Source organism: Hibiscus syriacus, unplaced genomic scaffold (genome assembly GCF_006381635.1).
Source record: "Hibiscus syriacus cultivar Baekdansim isolate YM2019G1 unplaced genomic scaffold, ASM638163v2 tig00111390_pilon, whole genome shotgun sequence".
NCBI lineage: Eukaryota > Viridiplantae > Streptophyta > Magnoliopsida > Malvales > Malvaceae > Hibiscus > Hibiscus syriacus.
Genome location: NW_024063077.1, coordinates 55977 through 77654, shown reverse-complemented (window position 1 = coordinate 77654; position 21678 = coordinate 55977). Strand labels below are relative to the sequence as shown.

General features: G+C 32.8%; 1 protein-coding gene across 2 annotated transcripts; it reads right to left on the bottom strand.

The window, feature by feature from the left end:
- LOC120160104 (nucleobase-ascorbate transporter 6) lies at positions 1-6233 on the bottom strand. 2 transcript variants are annotated; one of them, XM_039170546.1, is made up of 15 exons: positions 6155-6233; positions 5418-5553; positions 4337-4434; positions 4041-4217; positions 3548-3648; positions 3222-3297; positions 3063-3122; positions 2738-2922; positions 2134-2230; positions 1451-1537; positions 1105-1163; positions 913-1004; positions 749-826; positions 489-649; positions 158-373 (listed from the first exon to the last, which is right to left on the bottom strand). In XM_039170546.1, the coding sequence occupies exons 2-15, from the start codon at positions 5521-5523 to the stop codon at positions 158-160; spliced, it is 1593 nt and encodes a 530-aa protein (XP_039026477.1). In that variant the 5' UTR covers positions 5524-5553; positions 6155-6233. The 2 variants fall into 2 exon arrangements, with proteins under 2 accessions (XP_039026478.1, XP_039026477.1); XM_039170547.1 differs by lacking the exon at positions 6155-6233 and having other exon boundaries at positions 1-373; positions 5418-5690.
- Between the last annotated feature and the right edge of the window lie 15445 nt (positions 6234-21678).

Sequence of the window (21678 nt, the reverse complement as noted above, 5' to 3'; positions counted from 1 at the left end):
CCATATCAAGGGGTAATAAGAGGTGATAAAGGGAAACACTACGTCATACTGGCTATTGCGTGTAGTAATACAATTAACAGGGTCGCAATCACTGGTGATAATAAGAGGTCATCCACAAAGGGCATAAATATTCGATATCATCACCTTTTAACTCCAATCACACCGATGGGAAATATTTGTTTAGGTTGAAGGGGAGGGAATAAAACTCTTCACTCCTCGAATCACCCTTGAACGATCGGAACTTGTCCCACCAATGCTTACCTCTGTCCTTCCTAATAGCGCTGTCCTTATGCAATGTGTTATCGAGAAAATATGCCACGCAACCCGCCACAAATGCTTCCGATGAGAATGGCACATTCACAATGTCGTTGAACTGTTTATGGCACAGGCATAAAATCTTTGTCAATAAGGCCCAGTTCACTATAAAATGATTGTCACAGTAGGTTATTCAAAGATTAAAAGGTTTAGAAGAGATTTAGCATGAATACCCATCTTGCGCCTGTGTGCACGGGGCCATAGCCATTGATTGCAGTATACTCATTGAAGTACTGTGGCACAGATAAGCCCATAAAAACAGAGAAACCTAATATGAACTTCGTACGGAAGCTGTTCAGGTTGCAGAATTGAAGGAAACTAAGTCCTCCGGCACCTGCAGAAACACGCGGAATTAAAACACTAGATAGTAGAAAGAGCTTATCATAAATCATAGAACGTGTATCCTCGTAAACAGCTGAAATCAGACTCATACCAACATAAGCAAAGAATAGGCAGTACAAAGCAGCAATAATAGGTGCTGGAATTGAAGCAAACACTGCTCCGAATTTTCCTGCATGTTAATTATAAAAAAATCAACTAAACATGAAAAAATGCACAAAATCTAAATAGAGAAAATCTCCGAAATCCGAAAATTACCAAGAATGGAGAAGAATATCATAAATCCGGCTGAGATTTGGACCACCCTTCGGCTGCCAACACGTGTTAAGGCTAAAAGACCAGCATTCTCTCTGTAACAAGTCCTAAGTCAGTACTCAAATTCTGTTTTTTCATTAAATAAACAGGAAATAATAGAAGGTAAAACAATAAAGTTTATAGTAAAAGCCTTACACGGATACCGAGGATCCATTGGCAGTTCCAAACAACCCAGAGATCAAAATTGCAACTCCCTAAAGCAGGCGAAAAAATGTGAAGTTACTTTGCAAAAGATAAGAATGCAATATTAACATGGAACTGAAGTTTCAGTAAACTGATATGAAACTTCCAGATGTTAAATGGAAATGCAGGGGACTTTCTCTCCTGTTATCATGGACTTGAAGAAATTTCAGGCACAATGTTAAAAGTGGGGCAATTCCATGTTATCATACAATATAAGACAGCCAATTTAACAAATAATCTTTTATTGTACAGATTTTTTTCTTATCATAGGCATATGCAACAAGCTTTATCAAATTACCTGCCAACCAACACCACGGCTAAGAATAGATGGTGGCATTGGAGTTGCACTGGCATATCTTGACACAGCAATAAAAGCCCCAGTAGACTGGTCATGACATTGAACAGAAAAAAGTTAGTACCTTGAATTATCGAATAACACTGCAGTTAACTATTAATTTCCGAAGTTGCTTTGATGCATGTTTAAGAAGAGATATATGTGATACTTTAACCACTAGGGATAAAATTAAAAAAAACGAGAAAGAAAATTTTGAGGCAGTTCATAGAGGAGGAATTCAAATAAAAAACAATGCTAGTGAGCCGAAAAGAAATGATATAAAAGGGAAAAGAAATGATATAAAAGGGAAAAGATAGCAATAAGAAAAGCATCTTGTGTATTTGAACTAGGATATGAGCATCTTATAGGGGTATGTCTCCAGCACAAGTATGTTTTATGTATTCTATGTTTTCCCATGTATTTGAAGGGCCCTTGATGAATCATATCTCCATAACCTATTTCAAAAATTGCCACAGGAACGGGTGTCGGATATAAGTACTTCAGGAAGAATGAAGTGTCAGAGCAACACAGACAACAAAAATGGTGATAGTGGACACTCGATTCACATTTTTAGTTTACAAAAATAGAAGTAGAAAGGAAACATTTGAGAAGTTAATAAACTTCAATCGTAACAGAAGAAAACACACCTCCACAAGAGCAACAAAAGAAGCCATCATCATAGCAAAGGCTTCACCAGCATCAAACGAAGGTGCTCCCCATTGAAAGGGGTAAGGAACTCTAATCCTGCACATCGCTAATTCTTGTAAGTAGTTATAACTATTCCATTCTTGACACATGTAAAAAGATATCTTAAGTTCGTTATCAAACAAGAGTCCAACAGATTCAATTTGTAGTACTGTTTAACCTGTGAAGCAAACCCAGGACCAAAACGGTTTCACACTTCTAAACCAATTACAAATTAATATTTCAAAGAATGCAAATAGGCCTGAATTTACTACATCCAAAGCTTCATCCAACATGTACCAAGATAGTTCATAAGCAGAATTTTCCTCAAGATGAACCACATATATACCAGCCTTGCAAACCAGATTGCATTTAATTTAAAATGGGTGAACATAACCATTCAATTGATAGTGTAGCCCGATGATTTAAGAAAAAATGTGACCGGTCACCAAAGTTTTTCAGAAGTATGTCATATCAAAATAAATAAGTAATAGGTTAAATCATGCATGATATACCAATTGGAAAACATGATGGAGCAACCGCACTAAGGATTCTGCATGAACTCACCATGGAGCAGCATCTATTAGACCAGCACGGTCGGTACGACAGCTTATTTGTGTCCTTGGTGCTTTACCGTTATATGCACCACCCACGGTGAGTAAATGAGCATAAATCCAAACAATCACCACAGAAAATATGACAGCAAAACGATCAAACACGTGTCTCCCAGATTTTATCACATGAGGCATGTACTGCAAATAAACAGAGAAATGATGAGTATTTTTATAAAAAAAAAAAGAAAATTATAGTCCTGAAGTCAACTGAAATCAAAAGACACATATGAAAGATTGTAACTATAAAATGGATGACAGCATGTCCAAAAAATTAGTACCTGTGAGACAAATACTACAAGAATCAATTGAGGCAATCCAATCTCCACACATTTGGCAACCTATTAATGGAAATAATGGTCAAAATACATAGTGATGATGATATAATGCCATGTTATGCTATCCATTCACATAGTGTATCATATAAAGCAGAGACTTACCCCAGGAAACCCAAACTCATAAAGCCCAAAACCAACTAGGGAGACCAAAGGAACAACCGAAAGTGGACTTAAAAACCTGACAAATGGAAAAATAAAACATGTATGATTAGAATAACTCAACTAAGAAGGTTGCACTATAATATTTTACTATGTTTTTTATATACTAAAGAACCTATATAATTCAGAAACTGAATCCACTTACAACAACTAATATTAAACATATAAGATGCATACAATCAATCTAAGTCCAAACTAATTGGAACAAAAAGCAAATTAGGCAAGCCGTTCAAGCATTCCCTGAAATATTTAAACACTAATCAACGAACCTAGTAACATTACGCCAAAGGCCACTGAAGCCAAGTACAATCTGAAGAGTTGAAGCAACAATGAGGGAACCTTGAATTGCCCGCATTATCCTCTTAAATCTCTGAAACGTACCAAAACACAATATTAAACAAACCAAGAAACACCAGTACGCAGAATGTTGGTATTCAAACTGTAAAACTTAATTACTCCTTTGTCTGTATATATACTTTTGAAGTAATAAACTACAAAAATAATCTAGAATATGGTACCTTCTAATGAGAACAGGTTGTAAACTCCAATTAAGAAAAAAGGGCACAATTAAACATCTTTATTCTATTCTTCCAATAGAACGTTGAAGGGTAAAGACATATGGTGTCGAATTAGTAACATTCAAGCAGGATAAAAACAGTTTAACTTATTAAAGTAAGCGCTTGCTTCTCCAAATTTCAAGCAACTTTGGCAATTCCAAACAGACATCACCCATATGGAAAAATGGAGTTTAGATCACAAAACCTCAATAGGATCTGAAGTATCACTGAACCGACCAGCAAGGATAATAGAGATTGTTGTTGGGACAAAGGTATAAGACGCTCCAATCACAGCAGGCAATCTTGACCCAAATAGTGACTGCAACAATGTGTTCAAGCCAGCAACAAGGAGTAGAGTCTGGACCACCTTTGCTTTCTCCTCCTATAGAGGTCATTGCAATAACATGATTGAAAAAATAATGCTCAGGCAAATTACCATAGTAATCAAAGTAAGTAACCATTATTAATACTTCATATTTGATTAATTTTCAAGGGCCTTACATTTCCACCTCCCATCTGGGGAACAAGAGAACTGGGAATGATCACTGTCGTGCCAAGCATCACAATATAATGTTGAAAACCAAGAAGGATCGCCTCGGCTGCATCAAATACCAGACCAAAATGTCAAGAGAGTAGTTGCAATTGTTCCCTACCAGACAATAAATGCCAACGATAACAGTAGTTAATCACATAATAGCGAAGTGAAGGCATATCAACAATAGGAATCTAATGCCTTCAATCCATATGAAGGGGGAAAAAAAGAATTCATAAAATGTTCATAGTAGAAAGAGAAGACCCCCCACCCCCACCCCCGGGGGATAAAATGAGGATTGAGAAGGAAAAAAATGGTTGAAGACAAGTAGAAAGGAACAAAAGGTAGAGGGAAATGCTAAACTAAATTGAACCAAAAGAGAAGCCAACTGCACAGAAAACTTGGCCTCAGGTTAACTCCAACCAAATCAATAATAATACGACTAGAATTATCATCCTTAGTGGCCAAAAGATGCATACTTAAAAACATTTTTTTAAATAGTAATATCCATATAAAATAATACACATACATAATATTCCTCATTCAATAAAATAAACACAAACATTAGTAGATTAGTTATCGAGAGCAAATATGTTTTCTTTTCTTTTCTCCCCTCCCCTCGGAAATAGAATGAAAAAGAAATAAAAATAAAGTTCCTTTTTTTTCCTGCAGAAGAGTGGATTCTCACTTTTCCAAAAAGGGGTATCCAAGCCGAAAGAATAACCCAAAAAAGCTACTTTCAGCTGAAAAAGAAAATAGAGAAGTATAAATCCAAAAAAAAACAATTACTAATAACAAAATATACCTAAAACATTCCCTGGGATTCACAAGAATCCCACTGTAAACGAACCAAAAATCTACCTAAAATATTCCCTGAGATTCACAAGCATCACTGAAAAGGAACCAAAAAATCTACCTGGATTCACAAGAATCACACTGTAGACAACCAATAATCTATCATAATACCCAATGAACTGAACAAGAGTAGGAATCTAAGTTGTCAAAACTGAGGAGAAAAAGAACATAAACAGCAGAGTAGAAGAAACTCACGCCATGGAGGTGGACTTGTAATACAATAAGAAATGTTGGGCAACTGCTCTTTCGGTGGATGTGGCTGTGGCTCATCTGCTTTTGCTGGAGCTCCTCCTCCTGCCATGATCTCTCTCTTTCACTCTCCTTTTTCCCTCTGTTAAGAAAAAGACTGAAAACCCAACTTCTTAAAATCAGCAAAAGTAAACTACTAAATCTGAGAACTACCCAGATCCCAAATCCTGAAGAAAGTAAGTAAACAACAAAAATCTGGAGAAAAAGACGGAGAAACAAGATGCAAAAGGCCCAAAGAGTGTACAGACACTAATATGGAGCTAAAAAGAGGAAGGAAAACAAGGAGATGGGGACGGCGCAGCAAAAATTAGAAAACAAAGATGATAAAATCTTAAGTTGAGATTTCTTCCAAGACAAGAGAAAGATGAAATTTTGGAAACAAGGAGGTGTTACTAATTGCATCACCAAAACTAATGAGAGAAAAAAAGGTTTTTACAGAGGAAAGAAAGAACCTTTTTTGACAAACTCCAAAGCAAAATCAAATGAAAAGGGCATTAAAATCAATAATAAATCATGTTGCCCCATTACCACCTTTAAAATTTTCCAGCGGAAAATAGGAGAGAGAAATCAAACAACCCAGTTTCAAAAAAAAAAAAAACCGAGAATTTTTTATGAAAATTCAGAAAAAAAAAGATACAAGTTAAGATTATAAATTGAATGATAAAAGGAGAGTGCCAACTTACTTTGTACTCCAAGCTTTCCTACTCTTTTATCTTTTTTTCTCCTCTCTTTTCCTTTATAATGTATGAAGCAGGAAACTAATCTGTTCTTTTTTCTTTTCTGGAAACTACGGTTTCTTAATTACACATTGAAGAGAAGAACAAATTAAATTAGCTTATAATACTAATAACAAACATCATTTTGTTGTATATTTATTTTTGTTACTCTAATAATTAAAGCAGAAGAATGGTAGAAACTTCATTGAAATTGTATATACCGACAAGATAAAAGAGTAGAGAAATCCTGGCAATATCAATTGTCACCTGGTTTTTTTATAAACCTACACGTTTTTGTCACTAGAATGACGGAATTGGCCTCGTAAAGTGGGCAACCATTCCATGTTATGACGTTAGCATGTTTTTAGGAGAATTGAGTTGGAATGAACATCCTATTCAATTGGTTGGTAAAGCACAAAGTTTTTAATTTTGAGGTTATGAGATCGAGTCTTATGGAATGTATTTCATAATTTGAAAGTCGGAAGTTGCCCTCAACCTAGGGCATCTTACTATTTTACCTCCCCTTACCCTATTACATATGAGAACAAAAAACATCCATTAAGTTGAAAAAAGTATTTGATATAGGCACATAGTTGACATTAAATAGGGCACGGATAAGATATTTAAATTTAAAATAAAAGAGATCTAAAAACATAGAAGGGAGAAAAAGTCAAATTTTATTTAAGTTTAAACTGATAAGAACTTAAAATGCTACTATCTCGTCATATAATTTATGTTTTATATTGACTATGCATATAATTTTATAAGATATATTTGATCAAGGGAAATAATAAAATTATCTTATAAAAGTTATTTATAAATTTAATAGATTTATTTTGATTGATGTAAAAGAGTGAAACATACAAGAGTAAAAAAGAAATATAAGCATTGTTGTTTGTTAAATTTTCTAGTAAGATATTTTTTTTGGATAAGTAAAATTTCATTCATCCAAAAAGAATGCAGCCTAGTTGCTACAAACATAACCTCTAAGCCATTATATTAGTCCCCCAATCTATACACAATTGTCTATTTACATCATCTAATCTATTCATATGGCTCTTGTACAATTTAATTCTCATAACATCTTTAATACTACTAACAACAGTTTCAACCGAGCGATTCGAACCTCTAAAGTGCTTGCGATTCCGTTCCTCCCAAATGTAATAGATAAATCTAGTCCAAGCCAGCTTGAGGATATGTACCAGTAAAGATTTACCTTTAAGCTTAAGCAGCAACCATTGGAGATAATCACTCCAACCAAGAGGCGCCTGGTTAAAACCACATGAAAGCAGAATAGCACACCAAGCTTCATTTGCATAAGTACAATCTGAGAAAAGGTGGTTACGATACTCAAGACCAGAGCTGTACATCCCACAACCATTTTCCATTATTATACCAAATCTAGCAAGTCTGTCCTTTGTAGGCAATCTATCCAAGATTGCCATCCATGAAATCAGTGAAAATTTTGGAATATGGTCACGAAACCACACAAGGCGGTGCCAGCAGACATTCTCACACATACTTCGAATGTTATCACATATCCAACTAGCTTTAATTTGAGCCCAGATACTGCTGGAGCGGAATAACCTCCTAGCTTCACTTCTCAATTTGAACAACTTTACTAGGATCCAACTAAAGTGAGTCTTGCATTCAGCATTCCAAAAATCATCTGATCTAAAGCAGTAAGCATTTACCCAAGCAATCCAGAGAGAGCCTTCACCTGCCAAGATTTTCTTGATAAGCAGTAAGCAACAAGCTTTACTCCAGACTGTCAAACTTCTCAACCCCAAGCCTCCCTCAGATTTTGCAGAGAAGATCTGGTTCCAGTTTACCCGAGCTCCTCTAACTGGGGAGTCACAACCTTTCCAGAAGAATCTCATGCATAATCTCTCAACATCTCTAATGACCCCTTTAGGCAGAATGAGTTGCCTACTCCAGTAGCTGAAGATACTGAACAGGACAGATTTAATGAGCTGCAGTCTTCCCCCAAAACTCAGCTTCTTATTAGACCATTTACTGAGTTTCTCTTTAACTTTTGTCACCAAAGCAGAGCAATCCTTGCCGATAAGCTTCCTGGTAACCAAAGGTACCCCAAGGTACTTGACAGGGAGTTTCCCTACTCTAAATCATGTACCAGACTAAATTTACTCAAGAACAAGCTCAGTTAAGCCACAAGCATAGAGATTAGTTTTTTGGGCATTAAGCCTAAGTCCAGAGAGCTCATAGAAAGCCTCTAGTGTGCTTAAAACACCCATCACAACATCCATGGATCCATGACAGACTACCAACAAGTCATCAGCAAAGCAAAGATGAGTAAGGGAAATCCTCTTGCATTTAGGGTGATATTTAAAAATTCATCTTTTGGCAGAAACATCCAGTAAGGAAGAAATGACATTCATAACCAGGACAAAGAGGTAAGGGGATAATGGATCCCCCTGCCTGACCCCTCTGGCCCCTTTAAAGTATCCCACTAGACTTCCATTCAAAGATACTGAAAACTTAGAGGAAGTGACACAAGCCTTTATCCATCTACAGAACTTCACAGGCAGACCCATAGCCTCAAGCACATCCATAAAAAACTCCCAATTCACAAAGTCAAAAGCTTTTTGCAAGTCAATCTTAATGGCACATCTAGGAGAAAGGCTTTTCCTAGAATAACCTTTGACTATCTCCTGAGCAACCAAGGTATTGTTAATAATATTCTTACCTTTAACAAAAGCAGTCTGACTAGGAGAGATCATTCTAGAAAAAATGTGAGACAGTCCAGTAGTGATGATCCTAATGATGGTCTTGTATACTACAGAGCAATAAGAAATAGGTCTAAAGTCTTTTGTCATACAAGCATTCAAGGACTTAGGAACTAAAACAATAGTAGTTGCATTAAATGCTGACAATAAGGAAGAAGATTGGAAGAAAAACTTTACTGTAGCTAAGAGGTCATTACTAACCACATCCCAAGCAGCCTTGAAGAACCAAGAAGAGTACCTATCAAGACCACGGCTTTTTCCATTGCCTTGTCTAAACAAAGCTTCCTTTATTTCCTTATCATCCACCTCCTTAGTGAGCATATCTTCAGCACCATCAGGCAGAGAGAAATTCAGCAAGTCCCTCAGACATTCCACATGAGGGCTCTTTACCATTGGATCAATAGTACCAATGGGATTAGTGAAGAAGTTCACTAACTCAGTAGTCATGTCATCAAATGAGTCAAGGTACTGTCTATTTTCAGTCACTAAAATCTTAATGGTGTTCCTCTTTTTATTGGACTCAACTCTTTGGTGAAAAAACTTTGTGTTAAGATCTCCTTCTTTTAACCAATGCACCTTTGCCCTTTGCCTGTAGAATTCAGATTCTGCAACCTTCAATTCCATCAACTCAGCATGAATATTCCTCTCCTCATCAATGATCTTTTGACCAGCATGACTTAAGTTTTGCAGTTGAATCATTTCCATGTCAGCTCTTTTGCTAAGGACTCTGTTTGAAATATCAGAATACTGCTCCTTGTTAAGGTCCTTTAATTTAGGCTTTAATATTTTCAATTTTATGAATAACCTTTGAATATGACTTCCATCACATTGGTTCTAGTAGGATATTTTGAATAAGATAATTTCAAAAATCAAAAGAGACACTGTTAGGATTTGGTAGAAGTTTGAATTGACAACCGGAACGGTTTTGTGTTTAGGGAGTAAGGAGATTAAAAGATAGAGAATTGCACAAAGATTTATAGTAGTTTGACTTTCTCAACCAAAGTCTACGTCCACTACCATAGCTCCTCACCAAGGATTTTCTAACAAATTCACTAATTTGTTCTTTCTTTTGAGGATAAAGAGTAACCTTACAAACTCCTTAGTTTTTCAGGGCTAAACTAGAACCTTTCCCTAGCTTTTACACGAGATTAGCTAGAACCTTTCCCCTTTACAAAAGGATAAGAAATGTAAACAAGAAAACCTCTCTAAGGTAAGTGTTTACAAGAATTAAGCTCACAAGAACAAAATATTTACAAGAGAAAGATGAAATAAGATTGAAAAACTCTTCTCTTGTGTTTGATTGCTTGGATAGTTGTTCTCTTGCTTCTTCAAGTGTCCTTAGCTTGTATTTATAGCTTGGAATGTGTTTGAAGTCGTATATAGTCGTTGGGGATGTTTTGGAGCCGTTTGGAGATGGGAATCCATTAATAAAACAGCTTGGAGCGTGGGGGGATGGGGGGAATCGGTACCCCCTCATAGGGAATCAGTTCCCTAAGTACAATTTGATTTCGACAGTTAGACAGGGGGAAATCGGTATCCCCTGGAGGGGAATCTGTTCCCCCTGGGGGGAATCGGTACCCCTTGGGGGGAATCGGTACCCCCTGGACATTCTGTTTTCTATCAGCCAAAAAACTGCAGGGGGAATATGTACACCCTGAACAATCTGATTTTTCTTGGCTTTGAAACGGTTTGAAATATTTTGTAAAATTGTTTTAAAAATAATTTAAGTATAAAACACAATTTTACATTTTAGTAAGGATTAAAATGAACTTTGAAAGACTTGGAGTAATATTTTGATATTCGAATAATTACATCGAATATACTTAGAAAATCTTTTGTAAAATATTAAAATTCATTTAACTTAATTTGTTATATCGAAACATCAAAATGTTTTCAATAATCTCCCCCTTTTTGATATAACAAAACATTTGAGTAATTTTAAGATTTTGAAATCAAGTTTGAAATTACTCCCCCTTACTTTAACACTTCTCCCCTTAACACCTAAACACTTCTCCCCCCTTTTTGTTAAATCAAAAAGACTCTAATCTTTGAAGTTCAAAATAACTTTGGAGAGTAAGTAGTAAATTTGATATTTTAAAAATCATTTGAAAAAAATCAAAGCTCCCCCTCAATAAATGCATTCCAAATAAAATTATGCTTTTAGGATCTTGACACTTAAACAAAATTGAATTTCAACAAAGAATAACAAACATGTTAGTAGCACATGAAATTCAATACATTCAAGTCTAAAATACTTTATGCAATATCAATTATTGAAATTAAGTGCATATGCATAAAGTTTTCCAAAAACGTTATGCATTTGAAAATTTTGATATTTATTGTTAGAGATATATCATTTTCATTTAAACCACATGCATAAACATTTAAATTTAGGTCAAAAATTTTAAAATTTATAAAATCAAAACATTTGAAAAGTTGATATCAATTGTTAGAGAGATATCATTTGCATTAAAATCAATTTTGACCAAAATTCCTTATGATGAACTAAAAATTCTAAAAAATCATTAAAACTTTAAAATGTTCATCATAAAACCTTTTTAACATACATGAGATTAAAACAATAATGTATAATTATTTAAAAACAAAACTCATGCATGCTTAAAATCAAATGAGCAACCAAATAACCAAATTTAAAAGTATTAAGCTTAGAGGTTACCCATTCATTTTAATGTGTGGCTAGAGCATCTTGAATATCATCATTTTCATCACAATTGCTTCCACACACCTACAAGAGACATTTTAGTAGAGTTTGGTGTCCAAATTGCTTTGGATCCTTGAATGTTAGTTTCAATGCCTCTTGTTCCTTTCGGAACCCATACTTGTCTAATTTTAAAACGTTTTCCTTTCTTCAAAGGAAAATATATGTTCCTTATGACCATGATAATGACAATGTGAGCATATTGTCATTATTGAACTAAATGAATTATTTAAAATGATTTCTTTTTCTTTTGTTAAGCATTCAAGCTTAACTTTTAAATCAAAATTTTCTTTTTCAAAACTTTCAATTTTTATTTTTGACAGCTCTAAATCTTTTTTCAAAATTTCATTTTGGCTTTCAAAATCTATTTTTGATTTCAAAAGAAAATCATTTTCGATTTTAAATTTTGAAATCATTTTCTTATATTTAGAGTTCATGGTCTCAAATTGTAATATCCCAAATCAGGGTCAGTGACTAAATTGCAAATTTTAAAAATTATGTGCTCGATTTCGAAACAAGTTAAAAGTTCAAGGACTTAATTGAGAATGTTATTTAAGAGGATTATCTGGTAAATATGAAAAGAGTGGAAGGGTATTATGGTCTTTTTCCTTTAAAAGATATTTTCCCCTTTTATAAGAGTGAAAAACGTGGGAAGAGAGCTATCTGGAAGTTTTCTTCTTCTTGCTTTCTCTTCTTCACGTGGGGCTTAGCTACAATAGGTAAGTTGGGTTTTTATAGTTATTTACTTTAAAATATTAAGTGGATTTTGATTCTTTGGGTATTAAATAAGCTTAAGGAAAGCTTATATGGGATTTAAACAATAAGATAAATGAATTAAGAAGGAATTTGTAATATGAGTTTTAAGATGAAATTTTGATATGGTATGGTTGTTGAAGTTTTATGGATGAATTTGACTTGTCATCAATCTAATTAAGAAGTATGAAGTGTTAGAATTGGAATTAGAACACATTGAAAATTTAGTGTGATTCTTGAATGCCATGTAAATGATGGAATTTTGGGTTTAAAGAAGTGATTATGGAATAGAAATGAGTTTAAGTATGTGTATGGAAGTTAGGAATATTAAAGGAAGTAAAAAATGAAGGTTTAAGCTGAAATGAAGTGAATTTCGAGCTCAAAATGGGATTTCTGGGCTAGGGGAATCGATACCCATTCAAGGGGAATCGATACCCCCTCAAACGAACATGGAATTCCAGAATGCCAGAGGGGAACCGATACCCCCAACAGTAGGGAATCGATACCCCTTCAAACGAACATGGAATTCCAGAATTCCAGAGGGGAACCGATACCCCCCCACAGTAGGGAATCGATACCCCCTAAAGGGAAATGGAAATGTTGATTTCTTAAAGTCGTTTAAGCTATTAATATCAAGTTATAAGGTTAGATTTTGATAGATTGCCTTAAATTGTATATTTGTGTAGATACCGAGCCTAAATCAGTTCCGGAATATTTGGCAAATAAGATCGATCAAGGGGAAATATGAGAGATCGGTATTAACTTAGTGAGGCCCAGGTGAGTGCACCTTATTTTATAGGATTATAAGGAAATTGGACTTGTGATAAGTCTATTTCCGATAGTTATTTTATTATGCATGAAGTGTTGATTATAAGTAGGTGAATGACATGAAATGTATGTATGATTGATTATATGAGCTGATATGTTTGTATGTGTTATATAATTTATGTAAGTATAAAGAATATGTCATATGATAAGATCTACATGATATATAGAATTGAAAATATATGTCTATGAAGAGTTATAAGAGAATCTACATAATTCATATGATAAAGGGAGTATAGGATTATGAAATAAAATATGTAAAAATAAAAGAATATGATGAAAGTGAATCCACGAGAAACGATAGAAACTATGTAATTATGTGGAAATGTTATATAAATAATAGGATTATGAGTTGTACATAGTGGTATAATTAATTATGAGAATTTAATATAATAGCGTTATATGATTTAATGTGAATTGAAAGAAACTAAATAAGATTGAATTATAGAATGAAATGAGAATGATGTATCAATTAGGAAACTTGAATATGGAGTGATATGAGAAAATTATAGGAGTTATATGAAATTGAATTAAGTAAATTGATTAATTTGTATATAAAAGAAATAATAGAAGTAATATATATATATATGTTTATCAGTATAAAATAGATTATGTAATATAAGTGCATACCAAGGAATAAAGAATAAGATAGATGATGCGATGTAAATTATATTATGAATGTGATATAAGTATGTAATAAAACTTATGTGGTGTATGATAAATATGAACATATGAGAAGACGAGATAAGATAAGTGACTTGTAATAGGAACTATATGACCATAAATTATGTAAATTAGAAATGATTTAAGTAAACATGTTTGATATGTATTACATGTATGTGAATATAAGAGAATAGAACATAAATCATATGAAAATATATAAGTCCTATGATATTACCTATGTGAATATATGAGAATATGAGTGAGTTTATAGGTTATTGATAGGACATATAAGAATATATAAATGTATGATGATATGAAAAAGGGAACTAAGTTTAATGATGTTGAACCCTATTAGTAGAAGTTATGTGATTATAAGTAACATGATTATATGATCACAAGATATGATACATGATGTGAGATATATGAAAGAGAAAATATATGTTATATGAAATATTATATGACTACGTGATTATATGAAAATGTTCTACGCGTAGGTAAACCATGTGTTTATATGTATATGGGATATGTGATTTTATGACAATGAGCTATGTGAAAGGATTACATGACTATGTGTATATGTGAATGTATGTTAACATAAATATTAATGCCCATGTTATGTGTCATGAGAGCTAGGGGTATAGTTGGCATGCCAAGAGTCGAGGGTCTATGTGGTCCTTCGGGACATATATGTATTCTTTGGAACATGTGTGAAGTCTGGTGAGACACATACTTGATCCTTGGCATATGTATATGATTCTTAAGGAATGATATGTGGTCCTTCGGGACATATATGTATTCTTTGGAACATGTGTGAAGTCTGGTGAGACACATACTTAATCCCTAGTATATGTATATGATTCTTAAGGAATGATATGTGGTCCTTATGGACATTATTATATGGCACTACGGTGCAATTCTATGCGGCACTCCGGTGCAATTATATGTGGCACTTCGGTGCAATTATATGAGCTGTGGTGACATCATTAGTGCACAACCTCTATGTACTCGCATATCTTTAGTTCTCACATGTGTATCATGGGCTATTAAATAGATAATATTATTAAAAATGAAGATGATATTATAGTTGTCTGGGTGTACGTGCTTTATGATAGTATATACGGTATATGTTATATGATATACATGAGTACATGTTAAGGTATATGTGAATGAGTATAATTGATTGAAATGATGATATAATAATAAGTTTATAAGATATATGATATGAACATAAGAGATCATAGGAACATGAGATAAGAGATATGAATGATAATGACATATATGTATGTATATATATATTTGCTACATGTAAAAGTATGAGTTGTATGAAATGATAGTAGTAATTGTTTATGTATGGTTATTAGTTACCGTTTACCTTATATGTTTATTGCCTCACTAAGTCTTCGACTTAGCGTGTGATTGTTTCATACGTAGGTTACAGAAGCAAGAAGAGAAGAGAATAAGAGTAAGACATGTCAGCACCTCCCTTACAAAATTTCAGATCAGAAAATAGAGGATTTGAATATTTTTGGTTATTTTGAGTATAGTTGGCATGTACTAATTGGTTGAATTAAATATGCTCTGATTGATTTTGGTTATTGTGGTCAGTTTATGTAACTAAACGCTTTTACTTTAATGAAATGTTTTAAAAAATTCTTTGAATTTTGTCAAGAGTCAAAGTTTAAAAAGTCAATGTGACACCTCATACTCGTATCCGTGTCGGATACGGGTTGGGGGTGTTACAAAAACTCTGAATATAACATATTAAAAGCATCTTGTAACTCATCAAACATATATGAAATAAATTCATTTGAGCTAGAAGATACATCGGGCTCTTCACGAGCCATTAGAGACACCACCTTTGTTGGTTCTTCTTTCTTGTTTCCATGGATTTCCTCAAGCTTATTCCAAAGCTCCTTGGCACTTGAACATGAAGAAACCCCTTCATAGATTTCATGATCAAATGCACAAAACAACATGTGCATAGCCTTAGCATTAAGTTGAGCTTTCTTCCGTTCTTTGTCACTCATCTTCTTCTCCTTCTTCTTTGGAGAAGAGTAGCCGTTCTCGATTATCTCCCATGCATCAAGATCATTGGATTGGATGAATACCTTCATTAATTTCTTCTAATGATGATAGTTGACTCCATTGAAGTATGGAGGTTTGTCGGTTGGTAGAGAGTCTTCCATGTGGAACGAGCCGGAGGTAGAAGCCATCTTCTCGATTGTGTCGGGAATTGGTAGAGCTTCTTCTAGGATTGTCTCAAGGTGGTTAAATCTTCTTAACGAGTTACGCTTTGATGCCAATTGTTAGGATTTGGTAGAAGCTCGAATCGACAACTGGAACGGTTTTGTGTTTAGGGAGTAAGGAGATTGAAAGATAGATAATTGCACAACGATTTATAGTGGTTCGACTTTCTCATCCAAAGTCTACGTCCACTACCATAGCTCCTCACCAAGGATTTTCCAACAAATTCACTAATTTGTTCTTTCTTTTGAGGATAAAGAGTAACCTTACAAACTCCCTAGTTTTTCCGAGCTAAAATAGAACCTTTCCCTAGCTTTTACACGGGAATAGCTAGAACCTTTCCCCTTTACAAAAAGATAAGAAATGTAAACAAGAAAAACCTCTCTAAGGTAGGTGTTTACAAGAATTAAGCTCACAAGAACAAAATATTTACAAGAGAAAGATGAAATAAGTTTGAAAAACTCTTCTCTTGTGTTTGATTGCTTGAATAGTTGTTTTCTTGCTTCTTCAAGTATCCTTAGCTTGTATTTATAGCTTGGAATGTGTTTGAAGTCGTATATAGCCGTTGCGGATGTTTTGGAGTCGTTTGGAGATAAGAATCCATTAATAAAACAGCTTGGAGCGTGGGGGGAATCGGTACCCCTCATAGGGAATCGGTTCCCTAAGTACAATCTGATTTCGACCGTTAGACAAGGGGAATCGGTACCCCCTGGACATTCTGTTATCTCGGAGCCAAAAACCTGCAGGGGGAAATCTGTACCCCTGGGGGGAATATGTAGGGATGGCAATGGGTCGGGTCGGGTCGGGTTTTTGGGCCACCCGACCCGACCCGAGAAGAAAGGGTTCTCTACCCGTGACCCGACCCGACAAAATTAATGTTTCACCCGACCCGACCCGACCCGAATATATGACTTAGAAACCCGACCCGACCCGACCCGAAATAAAAAAAAAAATTAATTCAATGAAAACAGTGACTTAATTGAAAAAAAATTATATATGGAGGGATATTATTGTAATTATCCCTAAATATATAAGATAAAATTATATATATTTTTCGGGTCAGGTCGGGTCGGATTTTTTTACCCTAAACCCGACCCGACCCGACCCGAACAGTGCATTTAAAAAAACCCGACCCGACCCGAACCCGAATTTTTTTTAAAAAAAATCCGACCCGATTGGGTCGGGTCGGGTCGGAACCCGTCGGATTCGGGTTGAGTTGCCATCCCTAGGAATATGTATCCCCTGGACAATCTGATTTTTCTTGGCTTTGAAACGGTTTGAAATACTTTGTAAAATTGTTTTAAAAATAGTTTAAGTATAAAACACAATTTTACACTTTAGTAAGGCTTAAAATGAACTTTGAAAGATTTGGAGTAATATTTTGATATTCGAATAATTACATCGAATATACTTAAAAAATCTTTTGTAAAATCTTAAAATTCATTTAACTTAATTTGTTATATCGAAACATCAAAATGTTTTCAACAAACACATTTAATGAGACGGATAGAGTATTAAATTAAAAAATTTGGGAGTGGTAAGAGCCCCTCCCACTTTCTATATACATCCGTCTTTGATTCGATTGAATCAAGTTGAGATAAAATTATTTTTGAGTTATGATGAGTCATATATTATATAACTAATATTTTATTTGAAATTGTTTTAGTCTAGTTATTAAAGTCTGTCTTTAAATTTAATTATAAATATTTACAATATTATAGTATTATTTGATTTCAATTTAAATAATTTTATATAGTTAATATATGATATTAATATATATTTATGCATATGTTTTCACATATATATCATGTAGAGTTAAGAGATTCGACTTGAACTCAAAAAATAATATACTAATAATTAAAAATTTAAATTATTTGAGTTATATTTTATAATTAAATTTAAATTTTTAAAAAATTAAATCAAATTTATAAAATTATGAATCGAGAGTAAAAGTTTTTAATTTCAAATCAATTCAAAATTTATTCTTTGTAACGAGTCAAATTTTGTTAGCCCTTAAAATTAATTAACCTTTAATTGAAGGGAGTTTGGCCCCATAGGTCTAGAAAGTATAATATAAACTTTAATACCGCCGCCTGCCAGTTCTGCCGCCTGCCAGTTCTGCTTGAATCGTTAGTCGAACCGTAACCTCAAGCAAGAGAAAAAAGCAAAGTGAATTATTAGATAAGTTTCACCGGACAAAATTCAGTCACATAATATTATGGTAAAAATGATTATATCCTCTAAGATATTAAGATGATTATTTTTTTATTTACATGAAAAATATTTAGAAGATTCGATGATTTTTAGGAGATGTCAAAAAGACACGACTTCTTTTCTAAATTTATGTATACCTACGAAATTACGTCTTCTTAAAAGACACTAAAAATGTCGTATTAGACTTAATGAAAAATAAGTGTTCAAAATATATTCAAAGTCAACTTTAAATGCTTAAAAAATTTGTTACAAATAGGTATCTAACGTTATAAATATGACCATTTTAGGTGCTCGAGCCGTAACCGCCTTTAAAAGATTATGTTAAGTGACATATATCACGTTCGAGTAATTTTAAAAAAATTATTTTTGAAAAACTTAAAAAATATCTTATATTTATAAAAAAACCATAATTTATCTAAAATTACCAAAAAAATCTCAAATCCCTAAGATCATCCTTGAATCCCTAACCTAACCCTTATTTCTCCCTTGCCACTAACGACTACCGATGTTGACATCGACGTTGCCATCGCCCTTCTTGGTTGTCATCTTCCTTATCGTCGATTGCACTGTCGGGTCTCGTGGAAATGCGAAAAGGTCACGTTTTTTTTCAATATCTTCATCGAATTTAAATCGCGATTTGAGATTCGTTGATGGTTGTTCATCAGGTGTCTAGCTGTCAGGTGGAGGCGTAGTCGGGGTTGGGTCCGGTCAATGGAAAAGAGCAGCGACCGACATGGGTATAGGAATTAAAATTAGGGTTTTCAAAATTTTGAGTTTTTTAAGATTTGAGAAGATTTTGGATTTTTTCTTAAAAATTTATATATATATTTTAATTTAAATAAAAAATTTAAAATTACATAATGTGACACGTGTTACTTAACGAAATTTTTTAACGACGGCTACGACCCGCACACATAATATGAAATGCTGAAAACATTATGCACCTATTTTTAACGAAAAAATCTGTAGACACCCAAAGTTAACTTTACATATAGTTTAAGTATTTATTTTCACATTAAGTCTTTTTTTTTACGTTTTATATTATAACATTTCAATTATCAAATTTATTAATATAATTTATATTTCATACATATAAATTTTTTATATTTCTACAACAATAACAAAATTTGATATTTTTATTAATATATATTTAATGATTTATATTTTTTTAAAAATAATTAAATATTTTTTCATGATTTATATAAATAAAACATATAATATAACAATTAGAGTATTAAAATGCTAGTCATACAAAAAGTTATGAGATGATATAAAACTACCTTAGTTTTATACTTGAACGAATGGTATTTTCACTCTCAAACTTTTAATATGTAATTATATTAGAGATTGATGAAAAATAATAATAAATATGTTAAATTGATTTTAGTTATTTTTTTTATCAATTTTTTATAATTAAGTTATATTTTTAATACTTTTTATAAATTTTATTTTTTAATATTTTATTGTTTAATTTTCATAATTTTTATTTTATTATTTTAATATATTTTTATTATTGCTAAATATTTTTAAAATTTTCATATAAACAATTTTGATATTTAGATTCAGTCAACAATGACGTTGAATTTAATGAAATTTTAATATAAAAATATAAAAATTTATTTTTTTTAAAAATTGATATTACCACAATTTCAAATCATTTCAATTGGATTCCTAAAATGTAGATTTGGTGTTTGTAAGAAAATACTATTTAATTATAAAAAAATTTAGAATATATGTAGTATATCAAAATATATTACTAATGTAACACATCAATGTATGTTACTAATAAATTGTCTTATTAAATAAATATTAAAAGCTTTAATGGCCTGTCAACAATTAACCATTTATTATAATTGATTTTTAATTCTAATAAATAATCAAATCATGATTTTTATTAAAATTATAATTAATTTAAAATATTATTTGTTTAAGATTCAAACACTTAATTTATATAAATTTACATACTCATCATAACACCAAGAATCAACTGTTGAGATCATTGTTCATTATCAAAAAACGTCGCTATTTCACGGTAGCGTTACCTTATGAAACCACTATTGATGAATTTAACGGTGGGTACTGGGTTCATGTTGATAGCCGTCCATCTCGCCCGCAATTTAACATGTAACAGTGAAAAACGCTGATCACGGAACACTATAAGCGTTATTCTACCATTACTGCCAAAAAAAAAAAACTTAAAAAAGATGCTTTTTTTGTGTTCATCGTTGTCGAACCTCTTTTTTTTCTCTTTCTTTTTAAATCTCCGTTTTATATACATACATGCTAAGATTCAAAAAGAAAAAGTAAATGAAAAAGTAAAAAGGAAGAACGAAAATTTACCTGTTTTGTGGGTCTCGTCGAAGTGGAAATTGATGGAATCCTAAACTTTAGGTGCTTAAGTCTCTCTTCTAGGCTAGAACAAGTCATGGTTTTGGAGTTTTTTGTTGTTGTTGTTGATTATCTCAAAACCTTAAGAGAGTAAGGTAGGAAGAAATGAGGGAGACATCATAGAACTCCATCGAGAAGAGAATTAGAGAGATTCTATATTTTTCTTCTAAGTTATTAAAGTATATGTTGATTTTTCAATTAAAAGAAATTAGACTACACGGGTCATTCCACACACACTCAGGCCGTTTCCCATTTTTTTAAAGTAACTTCTAAAATATATTTTTAAAGGATATATTAATTTGTTACCCCTCCTATTGTTTAGAATTTATAATTTAATCCTTAGTTTAGAATGTAATATTTAGTCCTAATTTTAATAATTTAAGTAATCATGTATTCACAATGTTATCATTAATTAATTATCTTATCCTATTACCAGATTTTTAAAGTCTTCTATTTGATTAAACTATATTATATATATGTGTGTATGTGATTTTTACTTAGAAAACATTCTAAAAATCATTAAAAATATTCCTTATGACTATAATTATAATTATTATGTTTTAGGATAAGTCGTACGAAATTTAAAATAATTCACGACCGCGGCACCCACAGTGATGACATCCGTTATATCCGCAACCGCGATAAACGTGACACGATCGAAAACGCAACTACGAACGCTATTTAAATCTCTGACAATGAGGGCCCCTAGGGAGGTACATGCATCATGTACATGCTTATAATGTACCTTTTTTTATTGGTTTATCAATGTTACTAAATGTAAAATTATTATTTAGTTGTTTCCTTCAGAGTGTAGAAATCATGTAATGATCTCTAAGAAACTCAAAGGAGGAAAAAGTGCTTTTTTGACGTACGGGATTTCGGACATGCATGAGATGCACGCTAGGCTTAAAGCCATTGAAAAGGCGGTCGTGGAAGAT